Source organism: Zootoca vivipara, chromosome 1, assembly GCF_963506605.1.
Source record: "Zootoca vivipara chromosome 1, rZooViv1.1, whole genome shotgun sequence".
Classification (NCBI taxonomy): Eukaryota; Metazoa; Chordata; class Lepidosauria; order Squamata; family Lacertidae; genus Zootoca; species Zootoca vivipara.
In genome coordinates, this window is record NC_083276.1 from 122835909 (window position 1) to 122850458 (window position 14550).

At 45.5% G+C, this 14550-nt stretch overlaps 1 protein-coding gene across 1 annotated transcript in view; it reads right to left on the reverse strand.

Moving 5' to 3' along the window:
* Window positions 1–14550, reverse strand: part of HECW2 (HECT, C2 and WW domain containing E3 ubiquitin protein ligase 2) — a 189295-nt gene that overhangs the window by 83649 nt on the left and 91096 nt on the right. Inside the window, exons 5-8 of the mRNA XM_060273161.1 lie at window positions 10269–10341; window positions 7218–7387; window positions 6167–6309; window positions 485–585 (exon numbers count right to left, since the gene is read on the reverse strand). Coding sequence (XP_060129144.1) covers window positions 485–585; window positions 6167–6309; window positions 7218–7387; window positions 10269–10341 — 487 coding nt within the window. The remainder of the gene's footprint in view (window positions 1–484; window positions 586–6166; window positions 6310–7217; window positions 7388–10268; window positions 10342–14550) is intronic.

Sequence of the window (14550 nt, forward strand, 5' to 3'; positions counted from 1 at the left end):
TCAGACAAGGATTATTTATGTAAATAAATCAACTTGGCTTATCAATTTATCAACTTGGCTGTAATCAGATACAAGAGATTATAAAATGGAAGATGTAGCCCTGCATTTGTCTGTGTACAGTCTTGGTGGGCAATAATTTGGAAGGATCTGGTTAGGAGGGGTGTAAAGGCATAATTTTGCCATTTAGTGGTAAAAGGTGGAGAGATTAACAAGATACAGAGTGGGAGGGTGGGGAGAATTGAGATTCTTTAAGATGCATCGGTTTCAATTTCTATCCTTCTCCTTCCCACCTCTCTTTCATTTCCCTGTGGATATTTGGTTTTGTGGATAGTGACACATCTTTTACATACGGCTGCGGTTACACTGAGTTACAGTGCACTATAAATCAAAATATGGCTCAAGACACTTGGAAAGATGTAACCGACGAACATTAAACACCTTCCACCCAACAGCAAATGTGCATGTATTTGTTGCAAACTCTCACCTTCATGGATCGAAGATGTAATCTCTACCTTGAACTGAAGATAGCCGCTTACATGGTCAGCTGGAAGCCTTCTGCCAAGGTTGTAGCTGAGAATTTGGTCTCTGCGAAGGAGAAGAAATATATGAGTTCTCTCTTGTGCTTTGTGTAACTTTCAAAGTGCTTTCAACCACACCTGAACAAAACAACAAACAAACAAACCAGGGGAGACAGTTCCACAAAGGTTTCCACTGAAAGTATCACCACCATTTTTGTTTGTTTGTGTTCAGTGGTAGAGAAAAAGTCCAGATCAATTTTCAGGAGAGATGAGAGATACAAGGCAAATGGGCCGGTCTTCCTTGTCTGACTCTGCTCCAGGAGAGGGCAATGAAACTATTGCAAGCAACCTGATCCAGCTAAGGAGAACTGTATATGGAAGCAGGCTACCAAATATTTATCAATAGATTTGTTAGTGAATTTGGGCTCATGCAACCACCAGAGGCTTATAATGCCTACCTCAAAATCAAGAGAAAAGCACCACAACCCCTTAAATCTTCTCCAGCTTGGTTCGAAATCTGAGCCAAAGAAGAATTATTGGCTCCCCCACTTGCCTCTGCTGCCCTCTCCTGTCTCCAAAAGCCATTTCTCACACTACCCACCCTCAAACATACTTCCTTGTTTCTTTTGCTCAAGCCCTTGGGAGAACCTTTTCTCTCTGTGTGCCTTCAGTGCCATGTCCACCATAGCAAATGAGTGACAGTAAGGGAGAAGTTTGTTTTGGCAGTGAGGGGGATAAAGTGGATGGCTTTCAGGAATGGCAGTCCCATGAATTGGGTCAGGAAAACCACCCAATATGTTCTGATTTAAGGGAGGAGAGAGAAAGAGAGTCTGGGTAATTTCTGAGTTAATCCAAGGTGAACTCCTGGGAGCTGTTTCACATCTCTCCTCATCACTTACAAACCAGGATCCACACTGTAAATTTGATGCACATCCAGATGTGGATGTTGCAGATCTGCAGAATGTTGCTCTCAATGGGATGTACCTCTGGATGTCAATAAGGATGTGGTATCTAGATGTGCAGGCAGACAGCATCCACATGAAGACCTGCATTTATATGCACACACCTTAGTTACAGTGTAGATCCTGTTTCTACATGCAAATCCCCGTCACTGGACCAGAGACTTTCTGTGCTAAAATGGAGGTTTTACAACCTGCCAGTACAGTATGGCAAGACAAGGAATATCAGTATCAGCAATAAACTGACACACTCCCTCTTTTCCCTCAATTTAGAGCATGGGTCAGCAAACTAAGGCCCACAGTCCGGATCAGGCCCAACTGCCTTCTGGATCTGGCCCGCGGATGGTCCGGGAATCACCACATGGATCGCCAGCACGCACGTTCTTTCCCTCTCCCTCACACGGCGGCTGTGGCAGTGCCTCCTCCCTCCTCTTGGCTTCCTCCAGCCCTGCCTAGAGGAGGAAGGGGGCTGGGCTTTATTCATCCCAGCAGCAGCAGCTATCGAGCAGCCGCCATTTCAAGCAGCCCCTCTCCGGAGCCCTTTCACGCACCGCTCATCGTCCCTCTGCTGCCGCCAGCCCTTGCCGCTCACAAGACACAGGTAAGCAGCCACCAGGGCTCATAGTTATCTTGCATCATTTTGTTTCCAAAATATAGCCCAGCCCCCCATAAGGTCTGAGGGACAGTGGACCGGCCCCCTGCTGAAAAAGTTTGCTGACCCCTGATTTAGAGTTTTGGTAGTATGAGGGCTACTAACTGGCTATGTGGAACGGTTTTATCACCACAGCAGCAATTTAATCCCTTACTTACTGAGATCACATAGGCAACGGGAAAATAAAACTTTGCTTAAAGGAAAAATGCCAAAGAAGAAACAGTGAGGAGAAGCAGCAAGCTAGAGTGGACAAACATGTAAACAGTAAGACTAAGAGTGATCATTTCAGGCCACCCAAAAGCCATTATCTATTGCTATTTTGTTGATGCTTCAAATTATGTTTTACAGATATTTACTGATGTATCTTATTGCATTTTATGTTGTAAGCTGCCTTTAATGAAAATGTGGGTCATAAATATTCAAACAAATGAATATTTTTGTGCAAAAAAAAAGTTCACCCCTGAAAATTTAGCACAATGCTAGTTTTACTTTCCTCTGTTCTTAGCAACATACTAAAGTAGTCACAGAGTGCACACACACACAATATACAGCCGTGACTGACAGATAATGGAAATAATGATAAATGAATCTACTGTATTTCCTTTAACTGTCAGATACTCTTCAAATTCGAAAAAAGAGTATAATTCAGTGTTACAAAATATTGGTAAGTGGAAATATTCTGCCCCCTGGTGGCTTAAACAAATGTATTTATATTCTCTTTTCAGCTGAACACTACAATAAGAATAGTGAACTACTACAGGAGATGGGAAATGAGCATGTGAGCAATTAAGCAATATCTCAAAACTTGCCTAGAATAGTAATGATGATATTCTGGTACCCAGCAGTGTGCAAATTTATTTAAAACACCTCTATCAGACTAGCATATCAGAATTCTTGAATTTCAGATTCGAATCAGATTACTATATCAAATAAAAAAGCAACATAGTACTCAAAATTATTTGAATACTTAAAAAAAACCCCAAAAATTCCAGCATTTCTTAAGAAAATAACATTTTGTTCTTGAGACTATGATCCATGTTCAAAGAACCTTAAATGTTTTAGAACACTAAAAAGCAACTAATTGGCCCAATGGGATTCTCCTATTGCCGGGGGCGGGGGGGAAGCTCAGCCAAAGTAACCTAATCTAATCTTGTCAAATCTGCAATGTATTTTTTTCTTACCTGCATCAACACCACCTTGGAAAAAGCTGACAATTGTTTTCAAACTGAATTTGTCTTTCTCCATTTATGCAACGTGTTATTTTGGTGGGGAAATCTGCGAAAAAGGAGGCCATTTGTTTACAAGCTGATTTTATCCTTGATAGTCATGCAAGAAGCATGACAACACTGTGCTGAACTAGAAACTTTACAGAATTGAGGACAGGCCGTGTTTAAAAATAAATAAATCTATACTATCACCCAGACTGGGTGCCTTTCACAGTCAGTGGAAAATGTTCCATGGACTTCAGAATGTTCCGAGTTCTACAGGAGGAGTGTTTAAAATAAAGTATTCCCAGTAGGGATCTTCTACATCCAGCTGAAGCCAATAACAAGAGACCTTTAGTTTCAACTGATCTGAAATGTGTAACTTATTTGGCCCCATCCACCAGGAACTTCTCCTTCATAGGTCTCAATAAAAGCTAATGTTACACAAGTCATGGATAAAATTGATGGCGTAATGAATCTACTGGACACAGTCCATCAACTGCTTAAGACGCCCTGGGAGCACTGAATGTATTCCCAGGTGCAAATGCCTCCATCAAGCATGCTGAAGCAGCAAACCACAAGCCATATGGGGACTGTACATTGATGAATATTGCTTTTTTTAAACACTAAAGCAGGAAGCGCGTAGCCAACTATAGTGATGGCAAGAAGAGGCCAGACCCGGTAGCAACAAACCACTGAGATCCTTCCTCTGTTAGCGCTGCAGTTACTAGGCAAGGTGCGGAAGCCCTCAGTGGACTTAAGAATTTCAAGCTGCATTGGGACTAGGGTGTTTCACACATCTGAATGCTGTTAAGTGTCATTTGTCAAAATACTTTGGGCATTTTATTTCATGTTCTATATTGCATGGGCTCTTATTAAACACTACGCCTTGTTTCCTCTTAATTGCTCTTTTCCTATATGATTATATATACAGTATTAGGGTTGCCATATTTCAAAAAGTGAAAACCAGGACACAAAAGTGTCAGTTTGCATTTCTTAGTGCAGAAAGTATTGATCTGATGTGTAGTAATAGTAGTAGTAGCAGCAGTAGTAGTAGTAGTAGTAATGATGATGATTATTATTATTTGTACCCCGCCCATCTGGCTGGGTTTCCCTAGCCACTCAGGGCGGCTTCCAACAGAGATTAAAAATATATTTAAAAATCAATCATTAAAAACTTCCCCAAATAGAATAGAGGTATTTCCTATTCTACTTAATTCAAGAGGGTTCTGGAAGCTTCTCTGTGTTAAAGAAACAAGCAGAAGGTTCATGATGTTTGAGTACAGCTGGCTTAAACTGGTTCTCTTATCTCATTCTGTCAAGGTCATGCTAGCTATAAAAGTAAGGCCAGAAGGAGCCTGGGTTTCACTTTCTCTTTCTATCTCTTTTCCTTCTGGTGTGTACATTAGTGTTAAGGTTTAGTCTAATTATAAGTTATTGGGACCCAGGTGGTGCTGTGGGCTAAACCACTGAGCCTAGGGCTTGCTGATCAGAAGGTCAGCGGTTTGAAACCCTGTGACGGGGTGAGCTCCCGTTGCTTGGTCCCAGCTCCTGCCAACCTAGCAGTTCGAAAGCACATCAAAATGCAAGTAGATAAATAGGAACCGCTATAGCGGGAAGGTAAACGGCGTTTCCATGTGCTGCTCTGGTTTGCCAGAAGCGGCTTTGTCATGCTGGCCACATGACCTGGAAGCTATACGCCGGCTTCCTTGGCCAGTAATGAGAGATGAGCGCGCAACCCCAGAGTCGGTCACGACTGGACATAATGGTCAGGGGTCCCTTTACCTTTACTTTTACCTAAGTTATTGCAACTTTAGGTCTGCTGCCACTGGATTTCTTATGGACAGTGCCAATCCTGAATGTATTGGATTTGTGACCATTCTGCTCATTTGCCTTCAGTAGGAGTAAAGCTCCTACTGGATGAAATACAATTGCCTCTGGTCTATTTTGGGGGGAATCCTGCAATGTGTTTAAGTTTTTACTCTGCTAACTATACGTTGGAGTTCTGCTCTGGATCAATCTTGAGCAGAATTCCATGTTGAGCTTTTCTTGTGTGCAAAATCTCACTTCCGACATGGGCTGCCATACGTCCAGATTTCCCTGGACATTTCAGTAATTTTACACCCAGACGCTGTTTACGAGGACTAAATAGTGGCTATGTCTGGGAAAGCATACACTCACCCCCAACCTGTTATTCAACATTTATAGCACATCATCAGTGTAGGTTGAAAATTTGACATTAGGTAAGATATATTCTTGTGCAACTCTTCACTGCTGGCGATGTACAAAGCAAGTGAACCTTGCACATTTAAAAGAATAGTCACTGGAGACTATAACATAAATGTGACAAAAAGTTCATTAACGTTTAGAGAGAGCATGCGATCCATTAAAATATTAGTGCTGCCCTAATCTTCAATGAAATTAGTTGCATCTTTCTAATTAACAAGAAGATAGTCTGAAGTGTTTGAATGGTATGAAAAAAACAATACAAAATGTTCTGAATAAATTTGCACACCACTGTAAGAACCTGTTCTCCCACAACTCAACATCTTTTGACAGACAAAAAGGATTCAAAGTAGATATAAGCAAATGATAATTAGAAAGAGTGGGACAGCTTTTACAACAGAAAAACTTTTACTGCTAGAAAGAGGGAAAACCTTTGAATACTTTGAGGCAAAATTCAAATCAAATTGTAAGTTTACAAAAATGCTTGGCTTCCTGGTAAAGTAATTCATTATTGGATTTTAAATTATTTATATTTTGTTAGGGAAAGGCAAACTTCCTTTTCCTCTTGGCTGATTTAAAATGAACAATGAAAGCATATTTGTTTACCCTATTGCATGCCTTTCCAATAGTCTCTGGACTGGTATAGTAAGCTTCCCAAGAAAACGCTTGATGATCGGCCGACTCTTCGCAAATTTATCTTTGATTTCTATTTCCAAGACGTCTGTTAGAAGTGCTACAAAAGAATATTTCTGGAAATAAGAAAACAAACATATATTTCATATCACACTCAAAGATAGCAACTCTTGATTTGCTCAGCAACATCTGAGTTCAGGGGTACGAAACAGCCCCCCCCCCCACATATTTGGCAGGAAAATCACAGAATAAATCTTAGCCACACATGCAAGCAGCCTCATGAACTACCATTCTTAGGTCTTTTGTCACCAAGAAGAACGTAGGGCACAAGGAAACAGCACGTGCTCCAGTTAAATGAAGCATCACTTCGGCGGTAAGCTACCAGAAGGTATTGTAATGCAAAAGAATAAGAGAGTTTTGTTCTAAGAAAAGATAATCCAATTAGCCTACTTTTCACATGAACTGGAAGTCAGAATCTATATTCCTGGATAAAGCAGAATGCAACTGGGAGGGCTCCAGTGGGCTAGTGACAGAAAAGATTTTCGTTCCCCAGATAATGCGGGGGGGGGGGCAGACATGCACTTACAATTAATAATAATAATAATAATAATAATAATAATAATAATAATAATAATATATTATTTGTACCCCAGCCACTCTGGGCGGCTTCCAACAAAGATTAAAAATACATTAGAATGTCACACAATAAAAACTTCCCTGAACACGGACTGCCTTCAGATGTCTTCTAAATGTCAGGTAGTTTATTTATCTCTTTGACATCTGATGGGAGGGCATTCCACAGGGCGGGTGCCACTACCAAGAAGGCCCTCTGTCTGGTTCCCTGTAACCTCACTTCTCGCCTTGAGGGAACTGCCAGAAGGCCCTCGACGCTGGACCTCAGTGTCCGGGCAGAACGATGGGGATGGAGACGATCCTTCAGGCTGTAGGAACTCTTGTCGGCAATAACCCAAAGAAAGAATTTCTACCTCAGATACTGAGAAGTTCATTGAAAGCCATCGATTACCTCTCTGTGCCAAACAGGATTTGTTGTGTTACTGATGATAGTAGACCGCCTTTCCTGGCCATGGTGAGCAAATGTAGGGAATGTGCTCTTCTTTCCAGGCTGAATGGACATCTTTAAGTAAGGATCAGGGTTGAAGAACATTCCTTTCTTAAGCCCAACTGCCCTAATGTCTTTAAAACACAGAAGAGGAAAAAGAAGAACAGAAAACACGGCAGCAATTATTTTTCGCCAAATGCCTTTACTCTGTTATCCAGCTTATCACCAAGTGTTCTGACAGCATAGGACAAACTGATAGATAGGCAGGCTTCAACATGGCTTCAATATTTATTGTTGAAAAAGCACACATAAAACAAAACAAAACATCAATTCTACATCATGCAAACATTATCTTGCATCAGTTATTCTATATTCGGTCAGAAGAGCACAATTTGGCTTTTGAGGGTGGCAAATAATATTTATAAAGGACAGAGACATTTAACACCACATATTACTTCCAAAAGAAGTATGTCAACTGTAATGGAGAAGTGAAGCACACTAAAACATGAAGTTCAGTTTCCTTTACATGTAGCATTTGCTAACTTCTTCAGAAAACAAATGCAAACTCCAGTTTGAGATCAACTGTACTGTTGTGTCAGGTTTTTAATAACTGTGTCAATATGGTTGAACATTTTGCCCATTGTTTATTAATTTGGTATACCCATCTCAATTTTTTAAAAAATAAACCTTTTTAAGGTAGTTTGTAGTCATTAAAAATCATTAAGAACACACAGGAAGTCCAAGTGGGTGGGTTATCTACAGTTAAAACATAACTGAAATTTTAAAATGCCAATTCCTTTATGGGAATGACTTTGTCTCATAGCTGTGCTGTCATGTTGTTTGTTCAGATGTTAGGCATTTGGTAGAATAGATTGATATGTACATAGTAAGCTGTGTTATACCAAGTCAGATCATTGGTCAATGTAACTCCATATTGTCTACACTGAATGCCTATGGCTCTCCAGGGTTTCAGACAGGGAGTCCTACCCAACACTAACTGGAGATATCTGGGAATGAAGCTGAGACTTGGTTTCATGCAAAACATGTGCTTTACCAGTGAGTTATGGCTCCGCCTCTTGTTCAGTGTATTAATCTGCATGCTGTTGAGGTGCTCGTTAAGACATGGATTTATTTGCATAGTGCTGGAGATAGCTAATGCTATTTTTCTAGAAAAAGAGGTGCCAGAACTCCACCATGAACGAGGGCCTCTCTCATTCTCTTAAAATGGCAATGGTATCCACCTGAGAGGTGCCAGAACTGAATTCCAGCGAGTTCTGGCTGAAAAAAAAGCCCTGGAAATAGCTAAATTAGTGGGTGCGATAATCATACCAACTTCCTGGCTAGAGGCAAAAGAATTCTATTTATGCAACTAGGCTTCACATAGCTGCCTCTCATGAAACACCTAACCTTTGCTTATTTTATTTTACTTTGTTAAAAATAATAATGATAATGGTGTGCTAATAATAGACGAAACGTTCATTCCCAGCGAAGAGACAAAAGGTGTTAGCAATGGAAATTCAGTGGAAGATCAAGGCATTCTAGAAACCTGTGAAAAATATAGGACAGGGTAAATGTGCTAGCCTTTGATCTGGGGTTTTTATCAGCAGTGAGCGAATGTTAAAATAGCGACAGTGATAAATGTGCATATAATCTAGGTATAAACAAGAGAGAGCAAGAGAAGTACAAGCTGCTTATATGGGAAGCACAAGCTCAAAAATACAAAATTCTGCACATCTCCAGGTTGTCCTTCAACACATATAGGTAAAAAAGTCGTGTTATTGGCATCTTCTGAACAGATTTCAGAGTTCAGCTGCAGCGATGTCTGAACAGATTTCAGAGTTCAGCTGCAGCGATGTCTGCAGTTTAGCAACACCACTTCAAAAGACACCAGTTTCTCAACTCTTTTCTATACAAAACCAAAAGCACTCCATGAAATAAATCCATTCTGCTAACTGCTCTTCAAGTTCTGATAAGGTCTGCGCCATCACTTTTAATTTTGACATCTTTATACTGAGTACTTCAGCAGAAGAACCATTTTTGGAACAAGGAGGTTAATCTGTCCAGGGAGCCGAAAAAGTGTGAGCAGCGTAGCTGAACATTCTGGCTCACCATCTCTGGGTGCCTGTCAAATGCCCCCTTCACCCTCCAAGATAGCTGTTTCGCCTGTCAGTTCACATATAATATCAGATAGATACAGAACAAGACTCCTGACCTTACAGAAGATGTTCCTTGCATAAAGGAAGGATCCGAGGTGAATAAGCAGCCACAGGAACACTAACCAACTCTCAGGGGTGAATCAGTGCGGCTGTACATGCAAAATTGGGCTCTGTGTCAGGTCCAGAGGGAGCGGCAGGTAAGAGAAAAATCCCTTTGTCTCATCTCACATGCAGATCCTCAGTGATGCTTAGCCTGGGAGTCAGAAGGGCTTGCCACAGTATCCATTTCTTCACTGCTAGCTGGAGCAAAAAAGTGCCCTTGGCTGAATGAAGGTGGATAACACAACACTGGATGCCTATAACCAGGGAGCTCTCTTTTTTCTAGAAAAAGAGGTGACCAGAACTTGTTTAGCTTTTTATGTTGTTGAGCTTTTCCTGGGGCAGAGCACCAGCCCCAAGTTGCACCCATTCACCCTACCGTTTTGGGGTGGGGGGGCACTTGCGCCAACGACCTCCGCACCGCCACAATCGCCCTGCCACTCGCAGCCCCAAGCGCCATGCTGCCAAACACCTCTGTCGTGCAGCCCTGAGCGCCGTGCAGGGGGACAGCACCACAACACTACAGAGCTGCTGGAATGCAACAAAAAGGTGCCAGAACTCAGTTCCGGTGAGTTATGGCTGGAAAAAGCCCTGCCCATAACCACACACACACACACACACACACACACACACACACACACACATTATATCCTTCCCCCAACATTTACAGAATGAGCAACATTTCCTAAAACACAAGTTCACAATACCTTGATTTAAAGTAAAATAAAAAAAGGAAAACAGAATTGAAAAGTATTCTTACCCGAGAGTGTAAAGCTGACTAATTTTCGGGAGTGCTGGCTTGCCGAACCACCTTCAGTACCCTCTGCCCCCGTCTGAAAAGAGGGGGAAATTATTGTGCTCACTTCCGAATGTGAAAGTAGTATGCAAACTGGAGAAATAATCTATAACAAGGGAACAGAATTGTGACAGACCGCCCAGTGCTGTTTTTCTAGAAAAAGAGGTGCCAGAACTCGCCACGAACACCTTCCTCATTCTCTTAGAATGGCAATGGCACTCACCTGAGAGGTGCCAGAACAGAGTTCCGGTGAGTTCAGGCTGAGAAAAAAAAGTCCTGGACAGGCCTAAAACTCTGAGTACAGTGGTACCTTGGTTCTCGAACTCACCCCATTCTGGAAGTCCATTCGACTTCCAAAATGTTCGCAAACCAAGGCGCGGCATCTGATTGGCCCGGAAACAATGCAGACAGTTGAAATGGACGCTTGGTTCCCAAAAAAAGTTCGCAAACCGGAACACCTGCTTCCAGGTTTGCGGCGTTCAGATGCCGATTTCTTCGGGAGCCAAGCCGTTCAGGAACCAAGGTACCACTGTAAATAGTAATCTGTTACGGCCCTCCAATCATTGGAATTTCTTAGGGTAAAAGGCACTGCTTGCTTCCAATGGGTCAGTAAGGAGAGTCAGAAGAGTCAGTGAGGGACCAAAGTGGAGGTCTCAGAAGCTGAGGTGCTGGACCCGCTAAAGGGCCTGGCATTGAGGTGAGATGGAGAGCTAGTTCTGCTGTAGTGAAAAGGAGGACCATGTGCTTTGAGACACTCACAGGGTCCAGGGCAGAGACCGTGCTGGGTCACCGTGGGACAAGAACAACATGCTAAACTAATTATCAATGGCAAGATTTCTGAAGAGTGCAAAATAAGTAAGGGGACCAGACAAGGCTGCCCACTGTCATATTTATCTTGGTGCTGGAGGTGCTTAACAACCAGATACGAGAGGACCAATCCGTCAAAGGCATCACTCTGGGAACGAAAGCTTACAAACTCAAAGCATTTGCTGATGATCTATTAATTATGACCGAAAACCCTAAAGATAGCTTAACAAGAGTATTAGAATTGATCAAGAACTTTGGAGAAGGAGCAGGCTTCAAACTGAATACTACTTGTCACAGTGGCCGGATCAGGCTACTTCAGAGTAACGACGCTACGCAGCTCTGCATTTTATTCTTTTATTGGTGCTGCGTATTTACAGTGAGGAATTCATTGCTATTTACACAGAGTGATGTTGTCAGTCGCTTTCAGAACCTCCGAATGACTTTTGGCGCGTCTTTCCCCAACACAAAAGCTTTGGAAGCCCCATCCTCTTTCCCCTCCTCTTCCTGCGTAATTCTGGAGTTGGGGGGATGGGTCTCCCCTCCTTCTTGGCCCCTTCCTGTTCCACCTGGGACCCTGGCTCCGCTACCTTGCCTGAGCCTCGGACCCGACTTCCTGCTTCCCCGCTGGACTCGGAGCTTCCTCTGCTTTCCCCTGTGCTCGGGGCTGGGCTTGAACTCAGGAGGGGAGGGACTTCGCGATATCCCCTGTCCCTCACATCCACCCCCCTTCCAAGCTCCCCTTCTCCCCTCCCCAGGTCCCCCCCAGGTGTCGGTGACGACTGGAAGCCTAAGAACTCAGTGCTTTCCGAGCCCGTTGGTGTGAACACCTCCGCCCAGTCCTGCGAGGCTCCCCCTTCCGCCTGGGAGGACTGGAATCCCAAAAATTCCGTGGCGTCCGAGCTGGTGGGGGTAAAAATGTGCTGCCAATCTGCTTCTGCCTCTGACTGTGTGGATCTCGGTGACACCCATATCTCGTCTCCCGAATCCTCAAACTCCGCTTCCCAGCGCCATGGTGAGCTGCTCTCCCTTGCCTCCTCCTCCTCCCCCTCCCTTTCCATGTGCCAGGGCTTGGGTCTGTGGGGATAGAGGGCGTGAAATTCTTCCACCAAGAATTCCTCCTGTATCTGAGTGGCTGGGACCCATTCATTCTGGGACGGTGGAGCATCCTCCCATGCCATGAGGTACTCCAGGCCCCTCACCCCTCTCCGTGAATCAAGGATGGCCGTGGCCTCATTGAGTTGCTCCCTGCCTCCCCTCTCCCCCCCTCCCTCGGGGGTTTGTTCGCTGTCTCGGAGCCTGCTGCTTTCCCTGTACGGCGACAGCAGCGATCTATGAAACACTGGATGCACCCTCATATCCTCTGGCAGTGCCAGCCTGTATGCCACCGGGTTGACCTGTTGCGTGACCGTGAAGGGGCCCAGCCGTCTGGGTGCCAGCTTTTTGCACCTCCCTCTGGTGGGAAGGCCCTCCGAGGACAACCAAACCTTGTCCCCCACCCTGATGACCTCCCCTTGTCGCCTGTGGCGATCCGCCCCCTTTTTGTACGCTTCCTTGGCCCTCTCCAAGTGTTCTCTGAGCTGCTGGTGCACCGTCTCCAGTTCCTCTGCCCAATCCTCAGCCTGTGGGCCCTCCTCCTCCTCCTCCCCCTCCCTCTCTGGGAAAGATCTGAGGTCGCGCCCGTAATTGGCCTTAAAGGGCGACACCCCTGTGGAGACGTGCACTGCATTGTTGTAGGCAAATTCTGCCAGTGGCAGGCGATCCACCCAGTCCGTTTGCCGCTGGCTGACGTAGCATCTCAGGTACTGCTGCAGAATGGCGTTGACCCTCTCCGCCTGTCCATTGGTCTGCGGGTGTCTAGCCGTCGACAAGCTGACCTCCACCTGCAGGAGGTTCATGAGCCGCCGCCAGAACCTGGAAACAAATTGGCGGCCACGATCCGAAATAACCCTTAAAGGTAATCCATGCAGTCTGAATACGTGATCAACAAACAGTTTGGCTGTCTCTTCTGCAGAGACCGCCCTGGCACACGGTATAAAGTGGCACATTTTGGACATGAGGTCCACCACCACCAACACTGCGGTCTTGCCCCTGGAAGAAGGCAGATCTGTGATGAAGTCCATGGACACCACTTCCCACGGCCTGTGTGGCGTGGCTAAGGGCTCCAGCAATCCTGCTGGCGCTGCTCTGACCACCTTTGCCCTCTGGCAGGTGTCACAGCCCCGTACATAGTCTCGAACATCTTCCCTCACCCCTGGCCACCAGAAGTGTCTCATGACTAGGTGAGCGGTTTTGTCCCTTCCAAAATGACCCGCCGTTGGGTTGTCGTGCATCTGCTTGAGGACCGTACGTCTAAGCTGGGTGGTGGGCAGGTACAGTGCACCCTTGTAGAAAAGCAGCCCCCTGCGTTCTGCAAAGTCCTTTGCCTGCTCCCTCCCCCCTCTCAGTTCTCTGAAGATGCGGTTGGCAAATTCATCCGCTGCCGTCAGTGCTGTGAGTTCTGCCTCGCTCACCACTGCTGCTCCGCAGGACCATGCTGACGGGGGGAAAATGTGCCTTGGTGCTGGTGGCGCCTCCTCCTCCATGTACTCTGGCTTGCGGGAGAGGGCATCCGCCCTGACATTCTGCTCCCCCGGGATGTAGTGGATGGAGAAGTTGAAGTTCGAGAAGAACTCTGCCCACCGTATCTGCCGCTGGTTGAGCACCCTGGCCGTTCTCCAGAACTCCAGGTTCTTGTGGTCCGTGCACACCTGGATGGGGTGCTTGGCGCCCACCAGGAAGTGTCTCCAGTGCCGGAACGCAGCGTGGATCGCAAGAAGTTCCCTGTCAAACACTGTGTAGTTGCGTTCTGGCTGGGTCAGCTTCCTGGAGAAGAAGGCACAGGGTCTCCACTCCCTGTTGGCGTCCAGTTGCAGCAAAATTGCGCCCACAGCTTTTTCCGAAGCATCTGTCTCAATGCGTAGGGGCGCATCCTGCACCACGTGGAACAGGTTCTGGTCTGAGGCGAACACCCTCTTGAGGCTTTCGAACGCTGCCTGCGCCTCCGGTGTCCACCTGAACTTCTGCTTGCCTCTCAGGCAGTCCGTGATGGGAGCCGTAACGCGGGAGAAGTTCTTGATGAACTTCCTGTAGAAGTTGGCGAAGCCCAGTAGGCGTTGGGCGTCTTTGCGCGTCCTGGGGCTGTGCCAGTCCAGGATGGCCTGCACCTTGTCCTTGTCCATCGCCAGCCCCTTGTCTGACAGCTTGTAGCCCAGGAAGTCCACCTCTTTGGTGTGAAACTTGCACTTCTCCAGCTTCACATACAGGTGGTTGTCCTTCAGGCGTTGCAACACCTCCCTGACATCCTTCACATGCTGCACAGGGTCATCGGAGTAGATAAGGATGTCATCCAGGAATACCAGGCATTTCCTGAAGAGTAGGGACCCCAGGACGTGGTGCATGA